At 44.0% G+C, this 21160-nt stretch overlaps 1 protein-coding gene across 1 annotated transcript in view; it reads left to right on the forward strand.

The window, feature by feature from the left end:
* The window catches only part of fat2 (FAT atypical cadherin 2), a 91853-nt gene that overhangs the window by 32966 nt on the left and 37727 nt on the right, over positions 1-21160 (forward strand). Inside the window, exons 7-15 of the mRNA XM_085286794.1 lie at positions 2861-3000; positions 4177-4239; positions 4878-5090; positions 5329-5539; positions 6496-10163; positions 12548-12944; positions 16904-17103; positions 18231-18384; positions 20044-20277. Of these exons, the coding sequence (XP_085142920.1) occupies positions 2861-3000; positions 4177-4239; positions 4878-5090; positions 5329-5539; positions 6496-10163; positions 12548-12944; positions 16904-17103; positions 18231-18384; positions 20044-20277 (5280 nt within the window). The remainder of the gene's footprint in view (positions 1-2860; positions 3001-4176; positions 4240-4877; positions 5091-5328; positions 5540-6495; positions 10164-12547; positions 12945-16903; positions 17104-18230; positions 18385-20043; positions 20278-21160) is intronic.

The following is a 21160-nucleotide window of genomic DNA, read 5'->3' on the forward strand; positions in this document are numbered from 1 at the left end:
CATGTTAACTCTTCCTCCTCGATTCGCCCTGAATAGGCGGTGGCTGCAGCTCTGCCGCAGTGCCCACAGGCAGTCATTACTCAGACATTTGTATGGTGATGTAGGGATGACATATCAACTACCACTGAGGCCCTGCAGGACGTTCAGAAGCAGGCTTACCTGTCCAACACTTCACACCTGAAACACAGGAAAGGAAGACACACAGAGACATTCGCATGTCATGTGTTAAATCTTTGCTTTCTGAACAGAGAGGCAGGGCTCAGACGTAAGAAGTTCAGGTGTTACTCACCAGTCTGACATGCTACCCAGAATGCACGTGTGAAGTTTCAGCGCTGGTTTGTCTCCACTACGTCACAGACGTGAAACTGCTTCAATTCGTTCAGACCGATGGATCCATCGGTCTGAACAAGAGCAGATTTAGTCTTTAGTTTGGTCTTGGAGGGCTGGGGTGGGATTTGGGAGGTCTGCAGTACTAATGAGATATAAGGGCTCAAAATCCTAGAAAAAAAGCTTGGCCTTCCGGCCACTGGCACCTTGCCCTGGTCGACATTCACAGGTTATGTAGACGGAGATAAATTCCTGAGATGAAGCTCTTTTTCTTCTGTGGGTCATTCTTTTCTTAAAGAAGCCTCCAGTGTCCGCAGGGATCATATCATTTTTTTCCCTGGAGACGATCAGTAAAGTGAATTGCTTGACCCGATTATCTATCGATCAGGAACAAACGCCAATGAGAGACTGTGTGTGTGCGATGAAGAAGTAAAAAAGAACAAGAGGACATCAAAGGCTTAGTGCAAAAATAACACTGCACTGCCTCGCTCATCATGTTACACAGTAATATCAGTGTGTGTGTGTGTGCGTGCATGCATGTGAAACGAGGATATCGTAATAAACACCATCTGGCTGAGCAGGCATGAGGCTTACCTTTCTCACGTACATCCACAGAACCTGCTGAGAAAGAGAGACAGAGAAGGAAGGAAGGATAAAAGGGAGGAAGTGTATGAAAAGAGCAATAAACAGATGGTGGGAGGGGCTCAGTGAGCAAATGCACAGGTACATCACTGTATGTGTCATAGTTCAGTGATTTGTGACAAAAAAAGTCAAGAAAACTCATTGGATAACCACGGACAATGGGATTCAGGTGCACAGATTAGAAGGACAAACACGCTAAAGTTTCCTCTTCACCGCAGAGTAACCATCGATGCTACAGCTCATAAGGTTCATACAGAGTTAAACCCTTAAATATCTGGTCTGTGTTCCTCTGTAAAATCAAAAGATAAAGATGGGACTGAAGTGCAGTTTAGTAGCTTTTCACTCCAACTCACAGAATGAGGCCCCAAAAGACATTAATACCAGTGAAGAACTCTGTCGTTAGGCTGAAAAGGGGCAAAATAAAACTCCTGGAGATACTCGAACTGAACGGTGTTGGTGTGAAAGCAGTCCAGTCTGAGAGGAATTTTATTCCCTTCAGCCTATTGTCAATGGCTATGTGTCTGTGACATCGAACACCAGGAGGAAGAGAGATGAAGGTTAATTATAGACGCCCCCTTACTGTTCTCGTGGTGCATGAAAAGATGGAAAGCTGTGATTGGTCACAGCTGTAGTGTGCCATATATCCGTGTCATGTTCCAGCAATAATCAGCTGATTGTGTCCTTTTTACCCTGGGAGGGTGCTGCCATTGCCCGCAGGGTGGATGGGTGGAGGTACACCTACTAAAAGTCTTTTTGATGGGTTTAAAGTTTTCGGACAAGTTTTCTGAAAGTCTTGTGGACACGATATCTCAAGAAATAGGTGACCTAGTGTTTTCAGATTTGGCTGCAGCTCATTAGGTGCAGCAATGCATCAGTTCATTGGTGCTTCCAACCCTGGCTGCTTCAGTTTGCCTGCCAAAGTATCCTGGGGAGAGATTGTGAACCCTGAGTTGTATGTGAGTGTTAGATAGAAAGAACAAAGTGCTTCTGTGAATGAGGCAAGCTTGGAGTGCTGCGGTGGAGTAGAGAAGCACATAAGAACCCTCCTTTAACTGTTTACCGAACCAGAGGTGATACTACAAAGTAATCAACTGGGAATACTTGGAATGGTGTTATTTGAGCAACACATTATCCTTCTAGCTTCGTGATTATGATGAGGAAATGGTTTCACAATCCTATCTTTGTTATAAACAGACACACAGTGTTTCAGCCTCTAATCCTTTATCTGTAAGTAAGACTGAACTCTGTGGATCATATTTCATGCCTCAGACCATGAGCCACTGCAGCACATCCAGCTGTTTTCTGGCGTGGACGCGAGAGCAGACGAACCAGTTTCTGCTCTGTTTGAACTTGAAACAAGCTTCAGTTTAAGCAAACCAAAGGTCACCATCAAAGGGAAGCGATGCATCGGAAAGGTTCACATGTTTAGTATCGAACTGCATGCTGCTCCACAAATCCAACATCTACCGCTGCTGTTGACAGGAAACAAACAGAGATCTCGGACAAGTGGTGCAGACAGGTGAGTGGCTCAGTGGGCCAATAAGAAGGCGTCACAGAGTTGTGCTGTGGACTCTGGTATGAGTCTGTGTGTCCCGCCTTACCAGCGCAAGAGTGTCTGACACACATTTGTTTCAAGTAGAAAGTGACCCGCTCTGCACGCTGCCTCAGTGTGGGTCACATGATGTCATCATAATGGTGATATCATAATGGTTCATAACTGGCTGTATGTGTAATTACATGTAAATGAAAAGCAGCAGCACCAACCCTGAATGCCCCCCCAGAAATTATTGTTAACACAGATTGCAAAGTGAATCTGTGTTAACGATGCCAATAATCGTCACAATCAGCCTAAATGGTAATAACTCAAACCTGTCCCCCTCTCGTCTCTCAGGTGGGGATGAGCAAAAAGACTTTGACATCCAGAAGAACACTGGGAGGCTCTCCATCGCTCGCCAGCTCGATGCGGCCCGGCGCTCCATCTACAACCTGACTGTGCGGGTCACAGATGGGCACCACAGCGCCATCACACAGGTTAGGAACACAAGTGTCTTCTTCTTCACTAATAAACAGATGTTTCAGCGCGCAGATAACAGCAGCACTTAGTGTTGGTGTGTGGACAGAGGAGATGAGATGGTGAATAAAATAAAGGTTGTTCCACTCATTACCAACGGCTGGAGGGCAGAATTCGATTGTTTTTACCTGCCTGTGTTTGAAACAAGTGACGACCTTTGTCTTTTCTGTTTACTGCTATTAGATATTTATATATTTTGATGTTTAGCATCAGGAAATCCTGAGACTAAATCTGCCTCATCGCACTCACATCACACATTTGGAAGCTGTTTGCGAGAAAGAGATAATGAGGCCAGCTAATTATTAGGCTCAGTTAGGCCTGCAAAGTTTTTAGTTTCATTATAATTATAAAAGTATACTGTTAAAAAGTTACACTTCGAAACACATCAGCTCTCAACAACTTCTGCTGAATATCTGTACTGAGGAACCAAAGGAGCCACATTGATCAGCTTACAGAATTCACCCCAAACATCATATGTGGGTGTTTTTGGGGGTTGTCTCCTTGTTACCCCTGGTCTTAATTTCATTAACACCCAGTTTAACAGCCCCCTCTGATACCTGATGCTGTACTTTGTGAGGAACATGACACTTTTGGCTGATACTGAATTAACAGTTTGGGTCAGCCGTTTATTTAAAGGGCCAGTTCGTCTCATTTAGTCTTCTAAAAATAATCCTTGTCTGTTAAGGAGGCACTTCACACAAATGGAGTCTGGGCTGACTCACAGTGACAGTAACTCACAGCTGTTTTTCATTTAATGAGACAAATAAAGGACTGAGACAACGAGCCACTTTTCATGTGAATTTATAGATTTCTGTGTTTGTGAAGCCACAGTTTAAACCACTTGTTTAGTCGAACTTAAACAAATACATCAAAGCGTCCAAACGTCATTTTCTCCCTGTTTCTGACATCAGAGGAAACAAACGGCGTGTCTGATGGCAGCACGCTGTGGCAGCAACACATACAAACATCCTACAACTCCATTTGTGTCTTCATTTTCAGTCTCAGGGTTGCTGTAGAATCTAACTCAAGATCCTGTGGGCAGTCACAGATCAGCCGTTTTGAAGCTTGACCTTTCACATTTGATATTGTTCATGCTGAGAATCCATTTTCTCAAACCCTGTGTGTCCCAACTGCAGGTCTACGTCCAGGTGCTGAACATCAATGAGCATCGGCCCGTCTTCCTGGAGCCGCTGTACGAGGTGAGAGAAACGACAGCCCGCTTGCATGTTCTACAAAAAACTGTGCTTTGTTGTGTATCTGACGGACAAACACCAAACCAGTTCCACATCACTGCTTTCCGCTTTCTCCCTTCTCATTCTCCGTTGCCGCCATGCTTTTTTGGCCATGTGCGTATGAAAACAAAGGCACATCTTCTATCGCGATATTTCATTTTCTTATCGTTGCCTAACATTGTACCGGTATTACCATGAACAGTATAATATGGCCCAGCCCTAATGAGAATAGATTCAAGCATACTGGAACCAGTTAGCGTTTGGAGTCCTGATGATGACGTCAGAAAGTGACGTGAACATTTTGAAATGTGTTTAAAATACTTATTCTGTGAGTTTGGATGAAATTTCATCCAATCTGTGGTTTTGGCCCAACAGTGATGGCCCAACAGTGATGGCCCAACTTGCATTTACTTTACATTTTATTTTAGTGTGTTTAAAAAACTCTCACTGCGCTGTTCCTACTGACTAAAATGTCAGGCTTCTCTGGATTCACTCGATAATAGCTGGTTATGAAGTCTCACAGTAAAATGTTTTGGAAGTCCTCTTTCTCTCAGTTGTTTGTCGGTCACAGTAATCAGCCTCCAAATGTTCTCTGTGGGTTTAAGGTGAGGGTTCCTGAGGACACCTCCCCATGGAAGGACATCCTACAGATCAGCGCTCAGGATGGTGACACCAACAGCAAGCTGGTTTACTCCATCCACAGCAGCCTCCACCCGGACAGCACCAAGCTCTTCCACCTGGACCCGAAGAGCGGAGTGCTGGTGATGACGGAGGAGCTGGACTACGAGAAGATCGCCGTTCATACGCTCACCGTCATGGTATTGAAAACTGCTGATTTACTACCACAAACATGTTTATGGAAGAAGAAACTCAAATTGTGTTTTCCATAATGTCCAACAGCGTGAACTTTGAATGCTGATGTTAATTAGAATAATAAGATGAAAAATAATCTCTTCGTCTGATCAGAACAGTAAAGTAAGACTTTTATTTGTCTTTATTCAACCCTTCAGTTTCTTTGTTCCTCCAGCAGTTCATTATCTCCTCGCTCGTCTGCAGGTGCGTGACCAGGGGATACCAGTGAAGAGGAACTTTGCAAAGGTGGTGGTTCACGTGGAGGACTGCAACGACCACTCACCGGCTTTCCTCAGCCCTCGCTATGAGGTCGGTGTCTCTAACCTGGCCCACGCGGGCACCGAGGTCCTCCGGGTTAAGGCCCTAGACAAGGACATGGGAAGCAACGCCCACATCAGCTACTCGCTGCACTCTGGTGAGCAGGCCTCTCTTTTTATTCATGGTGCTCCCTTTTCTCATTTTGAAAGCTGGAAACCTCTGAGTGTCAGGCACTTGAAGTGAAAGGTTTAAGGGCACAGCGATGATATCCGAGAAATCGTCTCTGTGTATTCACAGCTGCAGTTTCCTCCTCTTCGATCTTTTCTTACCTCACAGCTGAAGCCTGCTTTCGGCCTGCTCTGTAGGTTTTTCTCTGATGCTTATCGTGTGTGTTCAGAGCGGTTATGAAAATGCGTGACGGAGCATGGCGCTCGACCCGAGTTGCCGCAGTGGAATCCTTTATGCCTGCTTGCTGTGTTTCAGACAGCAGAGAACATCCATCTTTACAAGTGTTCTGTCTCAGATTCAGCTTTCAACACTTCTTTTTTTCTTTAAAAAAATGGGCAGTGGGCAAGATAAATGTCTCCCAGAGGAGCTTCTGCTTAAATCACTGCAGCAGATCCAAGAAAATCCCTCTTTAATTCAAATTCTTTGAAAATCTTCCTAAAAGTAGATCGTGGAAACAAACAAAGGTAATTTCACATTGAATACTTTAGCTTTTGTTCACCCACCTGTTTTTGAAACAGAGGAGTTTATATGAGAGAAGTGTGTTCAATATCTTGATATCTAGATTGATAACAGTCTTAAATTTGTTAAACCTGAATGGCTTTTCCTTTTTTCCTGAGTTTCTAATAATGATCATTTGGAGCTGAGTACATCATGGTCGTCTCAGGCAAACTGTTCCATTTAAGAGGAACAGCCAATCAGAAGAAAACTTTCTTAAAGAGGAAGGGGCTAAAAGATCTTGTTTCAGACATCATTTTGAAAGCTCAGTAATAAAAGGCATGGAGCTGATTTGATTTCTTGGATTGCCAACAATGAAAGGTATTTTTGAGGTATTTTACCAGTGGGATATTTTATTTGTGTCAAACTTCCTTTTCTGTGTCCCTGCAGGTAACATCGACAACGTTTTCAACATAGATCCAGACTTGGGATCCATAAGCGTCTCCAAATCTTTGGATCTGCAGCCTCAGGACCTGTTCCACTTGACTGTGAAGGCCACAGATCAGGGTTTTCCTCAGCGCAGCGACCTCTGCTCTGTCCACATCCACGTCCGGGTCTCTGAACAAACCCCACCCACTTTCCTCTCAGATGATTACCTGACGGAGATCAGCGAGCTGAGCGCTATTGGTACTCCCGTTGTCACCGTGTCAGCCTCAAGCCCAGCTGCGGTGCATTATGAGATAGAAAGCGGTAACCGGAACGGAACATTTTACATCAACTCCTACACGGGGTTGATTTCCACACAGGGGCGCCTCGATTATGAGACCTGCGATTCGTACAAGCTGAGAGTTACAGCTTCCACCACAGCTGGAGCCGTGTCCAGGACGGTCGTTCACATCTACGTGGTCGATGAGAATGATAACGCGCCTGTGTTTGAGCAGAGGGAGTACCAGGGGCAAATAGGTGAGTCCGCTCACATAAACAGCATGGTGATGGGAGAAAGAAACACCCCCCTGGTCATTCGGGCCTCGGATTCAGATCGAGATTCAAATTCCTTGCTGACTTATCAAATCCTTGAACCAGAGGCCCTGAAAGTCTTTAGAATAGACTCGAGTATGGGGACCATCTCCTTAATTTCACTGCTGGACTTTGAAACCAAGGCTGAGTATCACTTCACGGTACAGGTGAAGGACTCAGGGGAGCCATCGCTGTATGCGGCAGAGCCGGCCAAGGTCACTGTTCGCATCCTGGACCTGAATGACTGCCCACCACAATTCACTGCCTCTGTGTATGAGTCATCCATCATCCTCCCAGCTGTCAGAGATGCAGAGGTGGTGTGCATCACAGCTTATGATGCTGACTCAGCAGTGTCATACAGCATCACCGAGGGAAATCTTCATAATGCCTTTTCAATTCACCCCAATACCGGACTCATCACTGTGAACAACGTGTCTGACTTCAGGCCGTTTTATCAGCTGCATGTCAAAGCCTTTGACGGCCTCTACAGAGATTTAGCTATTGTCAACGTAAGCGTAACAAACCTAACGGAGAGTGACCTCAGATTTGAGCACAAAGTCTATTCAGCGAGCGTTTCTGAAAACATAAAGACTGTCAAAACTTTAGCAGCGCTCAAAGTCACAGGATGCTTTTTAAACGAACCTCTTTTATACTCTGTCCTAAACCCAGCAGGCAGGTTCACAATCTGCCCAACAGCAGGCCTACTCGAAACCACAGGAGTCCCTTTTGACCGGGAAGAACAAGACGTTTATGACGTTGTGGTTAAAGTGCAGGACATGAGAACCCCACCGAGAACAGCCATCACCAAGGTCAAGGTTTTCATAGATGATGTCAATGACAACTTGCCACAGTTTTTAAACTTGCCTTTTTCAATGATGATTTCCGAAGACGCGGAACCAGGAGATGTTTTGTATCAAGTGACCGCCATCGACAGAGATCTGGGAGAAAACGGAGCCATTGTGTACAATTTGGAGGAAGACTATGGCCTCTTCAGAATAGATCCAGACATTGGCGACGTGTCCCTTCAAAGACCTCTGGATTTTAATGCCCTGAATAAGTACGTACTAACGGTGTCAGCTATAGATGAGGGCGAGCCCAGTCACAGCATCATGGCTCAGCTCAGCATTCAGGTGAGGAATCGAACCAATCCAGTCTTCCAGACTCTTCTGTATCCGCTAAAAGTCCCTGAAGATGTTCCTCCATTCACCACCATCCTGCACGTCCAGGCGAGGAACCCCGAGGGTTACAGGCTCATCTACAATCTTGAAGAGGAAAACGCTTCAAAACACTTTCACATTGATTTCAAAACTGGTGTGCTGACAGTCACCAACCCCCTCGACTATGAGAGCCAGACCATGCATGTGCTGATAGTCAGAGCTACTGACTCAGTGACCGGAGCTTTCTCAGAGGCCTCAATTGAAATAGAAGTGGAGGATGTCAATGATAATGCCCCGGTTTTCTCTAAGCTAATGCACAATGTGAATATCGCGGAGGGGCTCCCAGTTGACACCTCTGTGATCAAGCTTTCTGCCTCTGATAAAGACTCTGGTAGAAATAAAGATTTGACCTTCCACATGGTGAAAACACACGGAGATGAGAGTGATTTCTTTAAAATAAACTCTCAGACTGGGTTGATTGTTACAAAACAGGTGCTGGATTATGAAAGCAGGAAACATTTTAATTTAAAAATCAAAGCCACAGACAATGGGACCATCCCTCTCAGCAGCGAGACTTTTGTGACTATAAATGTCACCGATGTCAACGATAACCCTCCGGACTTTGACAGCTCCCGGTATAAAGCCACACTTGATGAAATGGCAAAGTGTGGCCACATTGTCATCAAAATCCAAGCTTCAGACCCTGATACTGGTGACCTGAATAACCTCAAGTACAAAATTCTCTCAGGGAATGAAGGCCGGTACTTCAATATAAACGAATCCTCGGGTATCATCTCCTTTTCTAATGTCTGCAGGAGGAATCTCGATCCTCACTATAACCTGACTGTGGCGGTTTCTGATGGCGTGTTTCAGAAAACTGCCCCCGTCAGTATCGATATGATAAACAGCAACAGGCACAATCCATACTTCAAGCAGAGCGTCTATGAAGCAGAGCTGGCCGAAAACGCAGAGGCGGGAACTCGCGTGATCCGGCTAGCTGCAATCGACCCAGATGATGGGCCGTACGGTAGCGTTGACTACACCATCATAAACAAACTTGCTGATGAGAAATTTGCAATCAGCAAAGATGGGCAGATTGTCACAACTCAGCCACTGGACAGAGAAAACCCCTCCCAGAGGGTCATAGCAATCAAAGTCATGGCTAAAGATGGAGGTGGTAAAGTGGCGTTTTGCACTGTCAAGATTATCCTTACAGATGAGAATGATAATGTACCGCAGTTCAAAGCATCTGAATACCAGGTTTCAATCCAGTCGACAGTTAATAAAGGCTCCCCAGTCATTCAAATCATGGCTTATGACGCAGATGATGGCAAAAATGCAGACGTCACCTACCTGGTGGATGAAGCGGAAGAAGTGACCGAAGACATTATTGAGATAAACCCTTTCACCGGAGTTGTGAGTGTCAAAGAGAGCCTTGTGGGCATGGAGAACAAGATCTTCAACTTCAAAGTCAAGGCTCGTGATGGCAGCCTTCCTTTTTATAACTCCACAGTCCCCGTCCAGGTGAAGGTTGTTCCGCCAGAGGTTCCTCTTCCGAAGTTTTCCGAGCCACTTTACACCTTCTCGGCTGCAGAGGACATTCCCATAGGGACTGAAATCGGCGCTGTGAGGGCGGACTCCGACATGCCCCTCATTTACAGCCTGGTGAATGGGAACACCGTTGAAAGCAACAAAGACAAAGTGTTCAGCTTGGACCAGGAAAGTGGAACTTTGTTGTTGCAGAAGAGCATTGACCACGAAAAGACAAAGTGGTACCAGATAGATGTGATTGCCCAGGGGAATCACAACGGGACGGACGTGGCATCTTTGGTTTCTGTCAGCATTCAAGTCCAGGATGTCAACGACAACCAGCCAGTGTTTGATGCAAGTCCATACAGAGCTTTCCTGGCTGAAAACATGCCTGTTGGAACCACTGTTATTCAGGTGAGACACAGGAAGCTTCATTTGATACCCGTCATGGTTTAAGCAAAGTGTGTATAAAAGTCTGAACTGTTATACACACTGAAAAATGCACTATAAACTCGCCCATCCACTCTAGTTACCAGACTGCAGTGTATTATATGTTCTGTCTGAGAAAGGACTGTTTCCTCTGATATCCTTGGGTAAACAGGGAGTTTCCAGCAGGGATTTTCCTTACCTGTTTTTGTAGCAGATCATCATTAGGTTGCTGAGGATGGTCTTACACCCAACGAAGCTGCTTTAGGCGGAAATATTTACCGAAGGTTCAGGAAAGTTAGACTCTGCTTTCAGTGCAACAACTGCATCATTGCATATATAAATATATTCCACACATGTAGCAATTAAAATTTAATGCTATTCTTCCAGCTGCTCTCACAGCGGATTATTTTCAGATTTCATACTATTCATCTTTTTAAACTAGCCCTTTCAATACATTATTGAAAAATGTAAGGGAAACATCACCTGTGATTTTTGGGCGTAGAGCAGACTGAGTAGAAATGGTGTCATTATTGGTTTGCTCTTTCAATAATAGAGTTGAGCAGCCCAAGAGATTTTAAAGCCACTGGAGTCAAGACAAAGCCAAGGCTTTGTTCTCAATTTTTACAGAGGATGACATTTAGGCATGGATGCAAGACTATCACACTTTGGATACCTTGGTTAGCTTACTTCCCCAGGACTTCTACAGTGTGGAAATCCAAATAATACACCATGTGCTGGAGCAACTGCCCCCTCTAAGAAACAACCAGGACAGGAGTTTGTGAGAATCAAAGTTCCTTAAACTGTTCAACACACAAATGAATCCATGATGTGTTTAGGCTGGTTCATAAGTTCAGAGAAAAGCAGTTGGTGCTTCAAATATAACACATACAACATAGTAAACATGGAGTATTTTTCTACTGGCAGTGCCAAAAAATGCACATTAGCATAGATTCAGATACCTGCTCATCAGTGTTCATTACATCCAAATAAAATGCTAGAATTTCACTGTGCACCAAGCCTGGAGCTCAGACAGAGTACAGTAACCTCCCCACAGACATACCATTGGTCAGATAATGTCATTGAAAAGGCTCCAACAGCACAAAAAAATGGTCCAGAGGTCTAGTTCAGGCAGACAGCTAGCTGTTACAACTGCGTGTGTCACCTGTCAGTCAAAGGGGGTGTCCAAATTCATAGGTTGCATGAAGCTGCATTTATACGCCGATTACCTCACAGTGACGCGACGAAGGCTGTCCAAATTTGTAGACTCCGACAAATGCGGCCGACAAATGCGTCCTCCTTTTCCCCAGATTTCAGGATGGGTCGGGTGTATCCTTCGTGGCCCAACCTATCCCTGTGCTTTGACGTTTTCAGAAATGTCTGTTACCCACCAGATTGATAGCTAGCCGGCTCACTAGAGCCGTTGAAAACAGCGGACTCCCAGCACATCGTTTTCAAACCCCCACGGTCTTTCGCTACTCAGGTTAACCATGATATACAGGTCACTTAGATAACTTAAAAATGTTATTGTTTGGGTATTTTCTGTGTTTTATTTGTTTCTGAGTAAATCGGTTTGGCTGAGATTAAAGTTATAGTTTTTACACAGCTGAATAAACATCAAACAGAAAACGGATTAAACAGAAGTGTGAGATGGTTGAGAATTTACGCCAGTGTCCTGTTATGTTTTAGATAGCAAGGAGCAGACAGCTGAGTTTATTAAACTACACCGAGACAGATCGTGACACAAATCTGAAGGCTACACCGTACAATTTCACAGCTGCTCACTTTTGGGCTACCCGGCCTTCGGAGGACCCAGCCCACATAGACTGCATCCTCCTGAGGCTGGGTCCTCAGGAGAATGCAGCCTATGAATTTGGACACGACTAAAGAGGCCATGCCCCTAATAATGCAGACAGTAAGCCTTAATCCAATTTAATCAGGTCAGTTATAGAATAATTTTCTCCCCGTGTTTTGGTGGGAGAAATTATCTATAGAGAGCATTATAGTTTGAGCATCACACTGTAAACGTGTTTATTCCAACATGGGAGTCTGTGGGACTGACTCTCTGCTGGATCATTTGCTGGATGCCAGAAAAACTGCAGGTTTTGGCACTTCGGGTGTCAGTTTTTTTCAGTTATATCAAAGAAGCTGATTTCGAGTTTACAGAAGCTGTGATGACAGGTAAACTCAGTGCATACCTCTGAAAATGCTGAATTATGGATGTTTCCCTGGTTTTCTGTTTATTTAAGCATTAGCTTAGCTTAGTGAAATCCTGCAGCAGTGTATGAGCTAAAGAAACACCTGGATTCTGCAACAGCATCCCATGTTCAGATACAGTCTCAGCACAACTCTCTGCACGTATCCACCTTTAGGTAACGGCCAACGACCCGGACACAGACACCAACGGTGTGGTGACCTACACCTTGGAGCCGCTGCCCGATGACACTGCGTTGGACATTACTGAGGTGTTCTCCATCGACGGGGAGAGCGGTTGGATCACCACACTGCGAGAGACCGACTGCGAGGCAACCAGGGTGTACAGGTTCAACGTCGTCGCCACTGACCACGGCGGCAACGCAAAACTGTCATCCAGCGTCCTGGTGGAGGTGATGGTGACGGACGAGAACGACAACCCGCCAAAGTTCACAGAGGAAGTGTACCGCGGCTCGGTGGTGGAGAACAGCACTCCCTACGAACCCATTGTCTACATGACGACCACGGACGCTGATGTGTCGTTGGAGAACCGCCTCATCACGTGTTACATCACAGGTGTGTTCATGGGTGTGTGTGTTTGTAAATTTGAGCCTGTTTGTTTTGCTCTTGCGTGTCTGGGCATTACGTTTGTGTGCGTGTGTCAACAGTGTTGTTTTGTCCGTGTTTGCGTGTTTATCAGCGTCCCGTCGAAAGAGTGGCCGCTCTGTTACGAAGACGTTAATGAGGTGAAATGAGTTACGTGTTAATCACCCCCAGCAGAGAGTCAATATTATTGAGCCTCAGATTAATCGCACTGCACTGCCAGCTAACGAGGGGAGAATACCAACAGGTTGCCCTGCAGCTAACAACAAAACAAAGCCTCGAATTAATGCAAATCCTGTTTTCCCCCAGACAGTTAAACCGTTCTAAAGGAGCTCTCTGTCACACTGCGGTTTTCCTAACAGACGAGTATTTGCTTTGGAATAATTTATAATAGAAGGTTTGTCTGATGCTGACATTTGCTCTGCTCTAAGAAGCGAAAACAGAAACAAAGCCTGCCCACCTCTGCTGTGATTGATGAGAGGATTTTACTCCCATCACCACAGGACGATTTTCTATTCTGTTTGTTTTTTCCTCCTATATTTAATTCCTTTAACTTTGCAATTGCACAAACATTCACATTGTTGTTCTGGGGGCTGTTTGAGACGCTTCACGCTGTAAAAATGCTAATCTGGCTCCCAGTGAAGGCAGCAAAAGACATAAAGAACGTCCTGTGTAATGAGGACATGACTTCAGCGTCCTCAGCAGCAGTGCAGACTCTCAGCTTTAGTTCAAGCAGGTTAACTAAATGCTAACTGTTCAAGAGTGACAGAGTTCCTCCCTCTTTATTGTAAAATCATTTTAAATGTTAGGAGTTTTTTCCCCCTGCAGTCTCTCTCATGAACACCTCGAAGAATACCCCATTCCTCTGTGTTGAGATGCTCTCAGGTTGCTTTTGCAGTTTACTTTGGGTAATTATCATCTGTTCTGCTGTGAAGCTGTGCAGAAGTCTGTACACGTCACACTTCATCCTGCTGTTTCTATTAGCAGTGAGATCATCATAAATCACCAGAGAGCCAGCTCCACTGCAGCCATACAGGCCCAGGCCATAACACCGCCTCCGCCATGTTAGACAGAGGATTTGGATGCATGCACTTTTCTCTCCATCATTTTGCTTCATCTTCATCCTGTTTTCATCTGTCCAAAGAGTTTTACCAGTACTAAATAATAAAAATAAAAAATATATAATGAAAAGAATAACGATATAGAGAAAACCTTTCTTCACTTCTGTTTCTTTAAAAAAAGTGACAAAAATATGAGGTAGTGCTGAATTCCTGCCAAAATAGTGCACAGATTATTTTCCAAATACAGAAACAAAAACATCAGAAGATTAATTTAAACTCTTTATTAGTCAGCTGTGTGGAGACCAGTGTTGGGTAAGTTACTTTAAATTAGTAACTTAGTTACATTACTAGTTACTTCTATCAAAAGTAACTCAGTTACTTCAAGTTACTCATTACTTTCAAAGTAACTAGTTATTAGGAAAAAATAACTTTGGTTTTACTCTTTTCTCTTGTTAATGTGTTGCTTCCATAACTTTGTCAGTCTTCTAGCTTGCTTACTTGCCACAAGTGCACTGTGCCACCTACCAATAGAAAGGAAAAAATAATGTGCATATTTCCACAAGAGAAATCCCACGCCTGGACCGTCGTTGTCCGCCGCCATGATTCTAGCACAGCGTCATGTGCACTTTTTACATCCAACACAAAAACTGCAGTCGTGGTGCTTTCGATTGTACTCAGAACTCGGGAATTCTGCCTTCTGAATAGGAAGATGTAGGTAACACCAGACTGCATACAGGGCTGGACTGTGACAAAAAATTGGCCCGGGCATTTTGACTACCCACCATTATAGGAAAAATCATAAAGCCTTTGAATGAAAATAAACACTGTTGTGACAGTGATGTACACTGTTTTGATGCTATATATGTATCAATCTAACAATCGTTTGTTGTAAGATTCAGATAATTATTTTTTAAAAGCTAGAAATTTTAAATGAGAATAAGAAAGAAAAGTATTTCTTTGTGCCCCCCTTTCCCTGTTAATGCCCTACATGCCCCCCTGGCAAAACTTTGCTAGACCCGCCCCTGCACAGTTACCAGCTGTCAGCTACGTAAAAAAGGATCCTGGTGTTATTTGTCTCTCAGAAACAGTTCATAACTTCCCTTCAACTCATTCATGTCACCTAAAAGGTAAACCTGTTTCTCCATCACCTGTTCAGCTCTGATGATCCAGTAAGGACATCTCCTGGTTTCATCTTCATGTTTCCCTCTCACCAGATAACCAAACCATATCATGACCAGCAGCTTTACAGCTGTGGCTCCAGCAAACATCAGCTGATACTAGAAAGTAATATTAAATAAATTCTAACAACAGCTGACCAAGCTTAAACGTGCTGCTGTTGTTTAGCGCGACATCCGCTGGATAAACAAACAAGAGAGAAAAGCCGATCAGCTGATCACTGATCAGTTTCATGATTGAAGTAGAAACGGGAGAGGGAGGGGAGAGAATGAGAGAAGAAGAGGCAGCTGTGCAGCAAAGACACAGAATAACTCCAGCTTTGTGTCTTTTTCATTGTAGCTGAAGTCCGGGACAAACTGTTCCTTTTCACCTCAATAAGAAACGCGTAATATTTTCTCTGAATACCAGACGATTCCGTTTTTTACGGGATGGTTGGCAATTAGAAACTCCGTCATGCTAGCTAGTACCCAGTACAAAAAAGTCAGCATAACGAAAATAATCTCCACCTAAACTTGGTTTATGTCTGACCCAGATAGACTGCAGACTCCTCTTGCCTCCCCTTTCCGTCATTCACCTGCTGGCCTCCAACACTTGCTAATGTTACTGAATCTGTGGAAGCTCCACGATAGCCACCACATGAAGTAACGAGTAACGACCCTATCTAAATCCCAGTAACGATTAACGCGTTCCTGGTTTTGGCATAATAACTAGTTACCGTGCTCGTTACCACAATAATAACGTAGTTACTGTAACGCGTTACTTAATAACGCGTTAGTCCCAACACTGGTGGAGACAGAGCAAGGCGGTTGTTTCTCAAATCCATAACATGAAGTCTAACACTTTTATCTTCAGACTGAAACGCTGACCCATAAACATCAGGAAAAAGTTTTCAGAGCAGAGTGTGTCTGTGTTTTTAGGTTCTGTCTGTAAAAGTGTTGCTACTCTCACATTATCATGTATTTAATATTTTGGGGGATTGCTCTGAGTATTTGATGCGTGAGTGGAGGGGATTTTTTTTTTTGACTGAGTTATAGATACTTAATATTAATGCAGAACATTTAAAAACAACAAGCTGACCCGAGGTGCCTTCAAGTCACAGCAGAGGGTATAAAAATAAACAGGACTCAGATAAAATATATTAAAAAGTTAAACTTAAATGAGAACAACAGATTAAAAATGCAGCAGGACGTATTAGACTGAAGTAAGAGTGAAGACTGAGGTCAAACAGCATAAAAACACGATTAAAATAAAAAGACTGGAAAAGAAATAAAAGGAATCAAATCAGAAATTAAATAAATATTCAAACTTCAGCTACAGGGAGTCAGGAAAGAATTAAAAGTTGATTTTCCTTCACACCAAATTGTAAACAGGGATACACAGGAGGGTCTGACTGATCTGATAAGGTTCAAAATGGGACAGGTTAGTCAAAATTCATCCATGCTGACCATGTCGACCCCTTCCAGAGTGAACCGATGAACATTTATCCAAAAGTTTGAGTCACAAAAGAAAAGATCAGAAGAGAAAAGCTGAATTCACGCTCATTAACGTGATCACACGTCTGATGCTTCAGCAGAATGAAGGACAAAGCAAGCTTTTCTGGTAGAAGCCTAAAGCAACAGTGCTCACGGCTTTCTACCTCTGAGAGCATGACGCCAGGCCTCTCTGCTGTCACTCACGTCCTTCTTGCTCCTGCAGCCGGAGACCCGCTGGGCCAGTTCGCCATCGTGCAGGTGGACGAGGGCCAGTGGGGTTTGATTGTGAAGGAGAGTCTGGACCGAGAGGCCAGAGACAGATACGCCTTGAGAGTCACGGCCACCGATGGCAAGTTTGAGGCTCCCATCAGCGTGGACGTCCATGTGCTGGACATCAATGACAACAGCCCGCTGTGTGAGCAGGTGAGTACAGGTTACTTCAGCTCTGCAGTTAGATGCATGGAAGCCACTCAGAGTGAAAATGGTAAGGGGAAGTGGACGCTGGGCTGTTTTTGAACCTTTATTTTTTAAAGCGTTTGTTTTTCCTTTAAAGGTGCTTCTGGGAATATCTCCACATTAAGAGTAAAGACAAAAGCTGCTGCTTCCTGTACAGGCTGTAAAGCCCCCGAGGCTAATTTATGAAACTGAGCTATTAAAAAAAAGATTAGTCTTGACTTCGTGTAACATTTAATATTAAAGATGGTTTCAGTATAAAGCCAGTATTTCTCCCTGTCTGTTTCCTCACAGTCATTACTAGAGTTTAATGGAGACAGATGCATGAAATGTTCACCATCATAGATCACGTATCATCCAGCAGCCAGGAGAAATATTTCTATCATAATAACATATTGTTTAACTGAAACCAGGTAAATAACATTTGCATGAATAATCTTTACTTAACAGTTAATAAAGTCCTTTTAAGTCTTTATAAGCCAGTTATAAAACTGGCTTTGACACAAAGTCTTCTTAAAACAAGACTTTATGGAGTATTGCATCATAAGCAGTTAATAAGTAAAAAATAATTTATTTATTACACGTGGAAGGTTTGTGGTAGGTTTGTAACATGTATATTAAACAGTTAATTGTGACATAAATCCATCCATCCACCCCCTCCATGTATACATCCATCCATGCATCCACCCATCCATGTATACATCCATCCACCCATCCATGCATCCACCCATCCATGTATACATCCATCCACCCATCCATGCATCCACCCATCCACTCACCCATCCATCATGCATACATCCACTTATACATACATCCATTCATCCACTTATCCATGTATACATCCATCCATCCATCGATGCATCCATCCATCAATACATCCGTCAGTCCGTCTGTCCCTCCCTTCCTCCTTGTGCCATATGTTATGGTGTCAAAGTTCAGATGTAAGTAACAACTTACTTAACGTGACCTTTTTCTCAGCTCTGTAGGTGTGTTTCTGCTGCTTCCTGTTTTTTCTCTTTAATCCAACGCTGAGTAGCTTAACTGAAACCCACCCAGTAAATGCAGGCCTGATTATTGTTATCATCCTCCTGCTGCAGCTCGTGTACAAAGAGGTGGTGATGGAAAACTCGCCCTCCAGCGTGTTTGTGCTCAAGGTTTCAGCTTCCGATCCAGACGTGGGCACTAATGGCCAGATTTCCTACACACTCCACGGGCCAGATGCCGACAAGTTCCACCTGGAACACAGGACAGGTATGATGGTGTCTGTTTGACGTCAGTGCACGGCATCCCTGTCAGCGCGAGTTTGAGGGTGCAATAGCATGAACTGACATCCATCACCTGATATCTTCACCACCTGCTGAGACATCAGTCAATCTTTTGACCCACTCACAGGTCAAAAGCCGCTCTTGTCATATTGTGTGTAAAACTAGAGGTTGATTTTATACTTGAATATAGAAAAGTAACACGTGCATGGATTTCCAAAAGTTCAAAGCTGCTTTAGATTGAAAGTTGATTGTATCATGATGTGAAATTTGGGCACTTACAGCCCCAGACTGTACAGACTGTTCAAATCTTGTCCAAACAATCCTCCTCTAAGTGTCCACCTCGTGTGGATACTTAGATCATTTAAAATATATATATATAATATAATAAAGAAATGAATGTTCTAAGTGGGGCTTTTAAAGTTCAGAAAAGCAAGAACACTACCACAGAAAGTTCTTGGTTGGGCTTGAAGGTAAATCAAAGCTCCTGAACTTCATGGAAGAGTCATTAGAAGAAAAGCTTTCCTCTGGAAGTCTGAACATCAGAAGGATCCCGGTGCCTTCGTGAAACATTTTCAAAAGAAAGTTTTTGTTAGAAAGACGTTTGGAGAACAAAGAGTCCAGGATCTATGAAAAGAACTCCTCTCTGTGGGGGTGCATCAGGAAGAAATGGAAAGCCTCCATAAGTGGATGGCTCATAGCACAGCACAGTGATCCTAAACACACCTTAGCATCCACTGCAGACTAAAAAAACACAACGGGCTCAACCCGAGGCCAAGCTGAAGGCATTAGGATTGAAAACCTAGACTTCAAAAGAGGCGCACCATAACGCCGTAAAGCCCATGAAGATGAGAATGTGCCCAAAAATCCTAAAGCAGGAATTCAAAGACTCTCCGTTCCCTGTAAAGTCTTTACAAGCTGTGATACCTGCAGCAAAATAGAATCCAAAATAATCAAAGAGACATGCTCACACCTTCACGGGAGCCAAACTTCAGCAAGGTGTGCATGAAACACTAAAACACCGACGGGGACAAGCTGGTGATGTGTTTAGGTTCCGCTGGAGTTTAGCATCCTGCCATTCACGCGACAAAACACCAAAAGGTTTTAACATTTGACTGAGTAATATAAGTTTATAATACTCGGGCCTAAAACTGTCACCTGTAAATGAGCAGCACCACAGTCACACGATGTTTGTGTCATGGCGATGAATAACGTGTGCGGCCTCTTTAAGCTGCTCGTTAGCGGAGGCCTGTCCTTCGTGGCTGGGGTATTTCCTGAATATTTTATTGCTTATCAAATGTTCATAAAGAACAGGAAATGCAGACACTTTTGTTTAGTGAGGCAAAGCAGTGTGACTTATCTGACTCCATGCAGACCAGTTGGACTTTGTCTTTTTGGAGGGAGTGACTATCAGTTTTAAGCAGGAAACACCATGCTCACCTGCTCACACCTCAAATATTAAAATAACACCTCACAATATTTATCTCAACACGCTACATCTGACCTGAAGATGACTGCTGATACTTTAATTATAAGACATACGTCATCATCTGCATGTGCATCACCAACGTGTGGAGATGTGTTGGCCTTGTTTTGGGGATGTTTGTGTTCCGCGGTTTGATGGTTGTGTGTCGTACACCTGTCCCAGGTGAGCTCTTCACGCTGGCCGTGCTGGACCGTGAGAGGAACGTGGAGTTCAACCTGGTGGCGAAGGCGACGGATGGCGGGGGTCGATCCTGTCAGGCCGACATCCTGCTGATGGTCCAGGACATGAACGACAACCCGCCCCGCTTCTCGTCCAGCCACTATGAGGTCACCGTGTTCGACAACACCACTGTCCGCACGCCGGTCGCTGTGGTGTATGCCAAGGACCCTGACACAGGTGAGCTGCTGCTGCTGAGTTTGACGTGTCGCTGTGGGTGCAGCGAAGGTGGAGTAACTAGACAAACTGAACACGGAGTTGTTTATGTCAGGTCCGAACATGTTGGGACAAACCCTTCATTCTGGTATCAGGTTAAAGCCTGATGCTCAGGCGTGCCTGTGTGTGTGTGTGTGTGTGTGTGTGTGTGTGTGTGTGTGTGTGTGTGTGTGTGTGTGTGTGTGTGTGTGGTTTGACTGATCCCAAACATAATAAAGGCAAAGCCGTCCATGAAACACCCACCTGAAGTTCACCTTTGCTGTGTTGTTCCAGCTGTGATGGGAATTATCTGCATCACGTAGCTTTTAACCTTTGACCCCTGCAGCATGAGCACCTCACTAATTTACATTTTTAGCTTCAGTTATAGCTGACTCTTTCTAAAAACATTGCGCTCTAAAACAAAGAATCCTAATTAATCTGTTTTCATTAGAGTCTGCATTTCAAACCTGAACTTTCACCCTTTAGATTTTTACTGCCACATTTCTGCTTTTAAACATGACATCAGAGCTGCCGCGCTTCCTGCAGTCGGTCGCGTGTCTGCGTGTCCTCATTAATGTGTGAAAATATGTGGGTGTGCCTTAATGACAAAGCAAAACCAAAGGCCACTACAAAAGCAGCTAAAAATAATGTCAGCCATAAAAGCCGTTTAACTTGGCTTTGGTGTCACATTTGGACGTCTGTTATTATTTCATGCAGTGTGGGTAGTCCTGAATTACTGTAAACACTGCCTTTTTTATGTACAGGTGTTGCTTTACCTTTTTAAAATGACAATTAAATCTAGAGAAAACTTTAATAAGACACTTTAATGATAAAAAGTAGTTTTATATGCAGTTTTTGTAGTTATTTT

This window comes from Mchenga conophoros, linkage group LG2 (assembly GCF_057382185.1).
Source record: "Mchenga conophoros isolate Kocher_MC1m ecotype Shallow Benthic linkage group LG2, M_conophoros_male_GT1.1, whole genome shotgun sequence".
NCBI lineage: Eukaryota > Metazoa > Chordata > Actinopteri > Cichliformes > Cichlidae > Mchenga > Mchenga conophoros.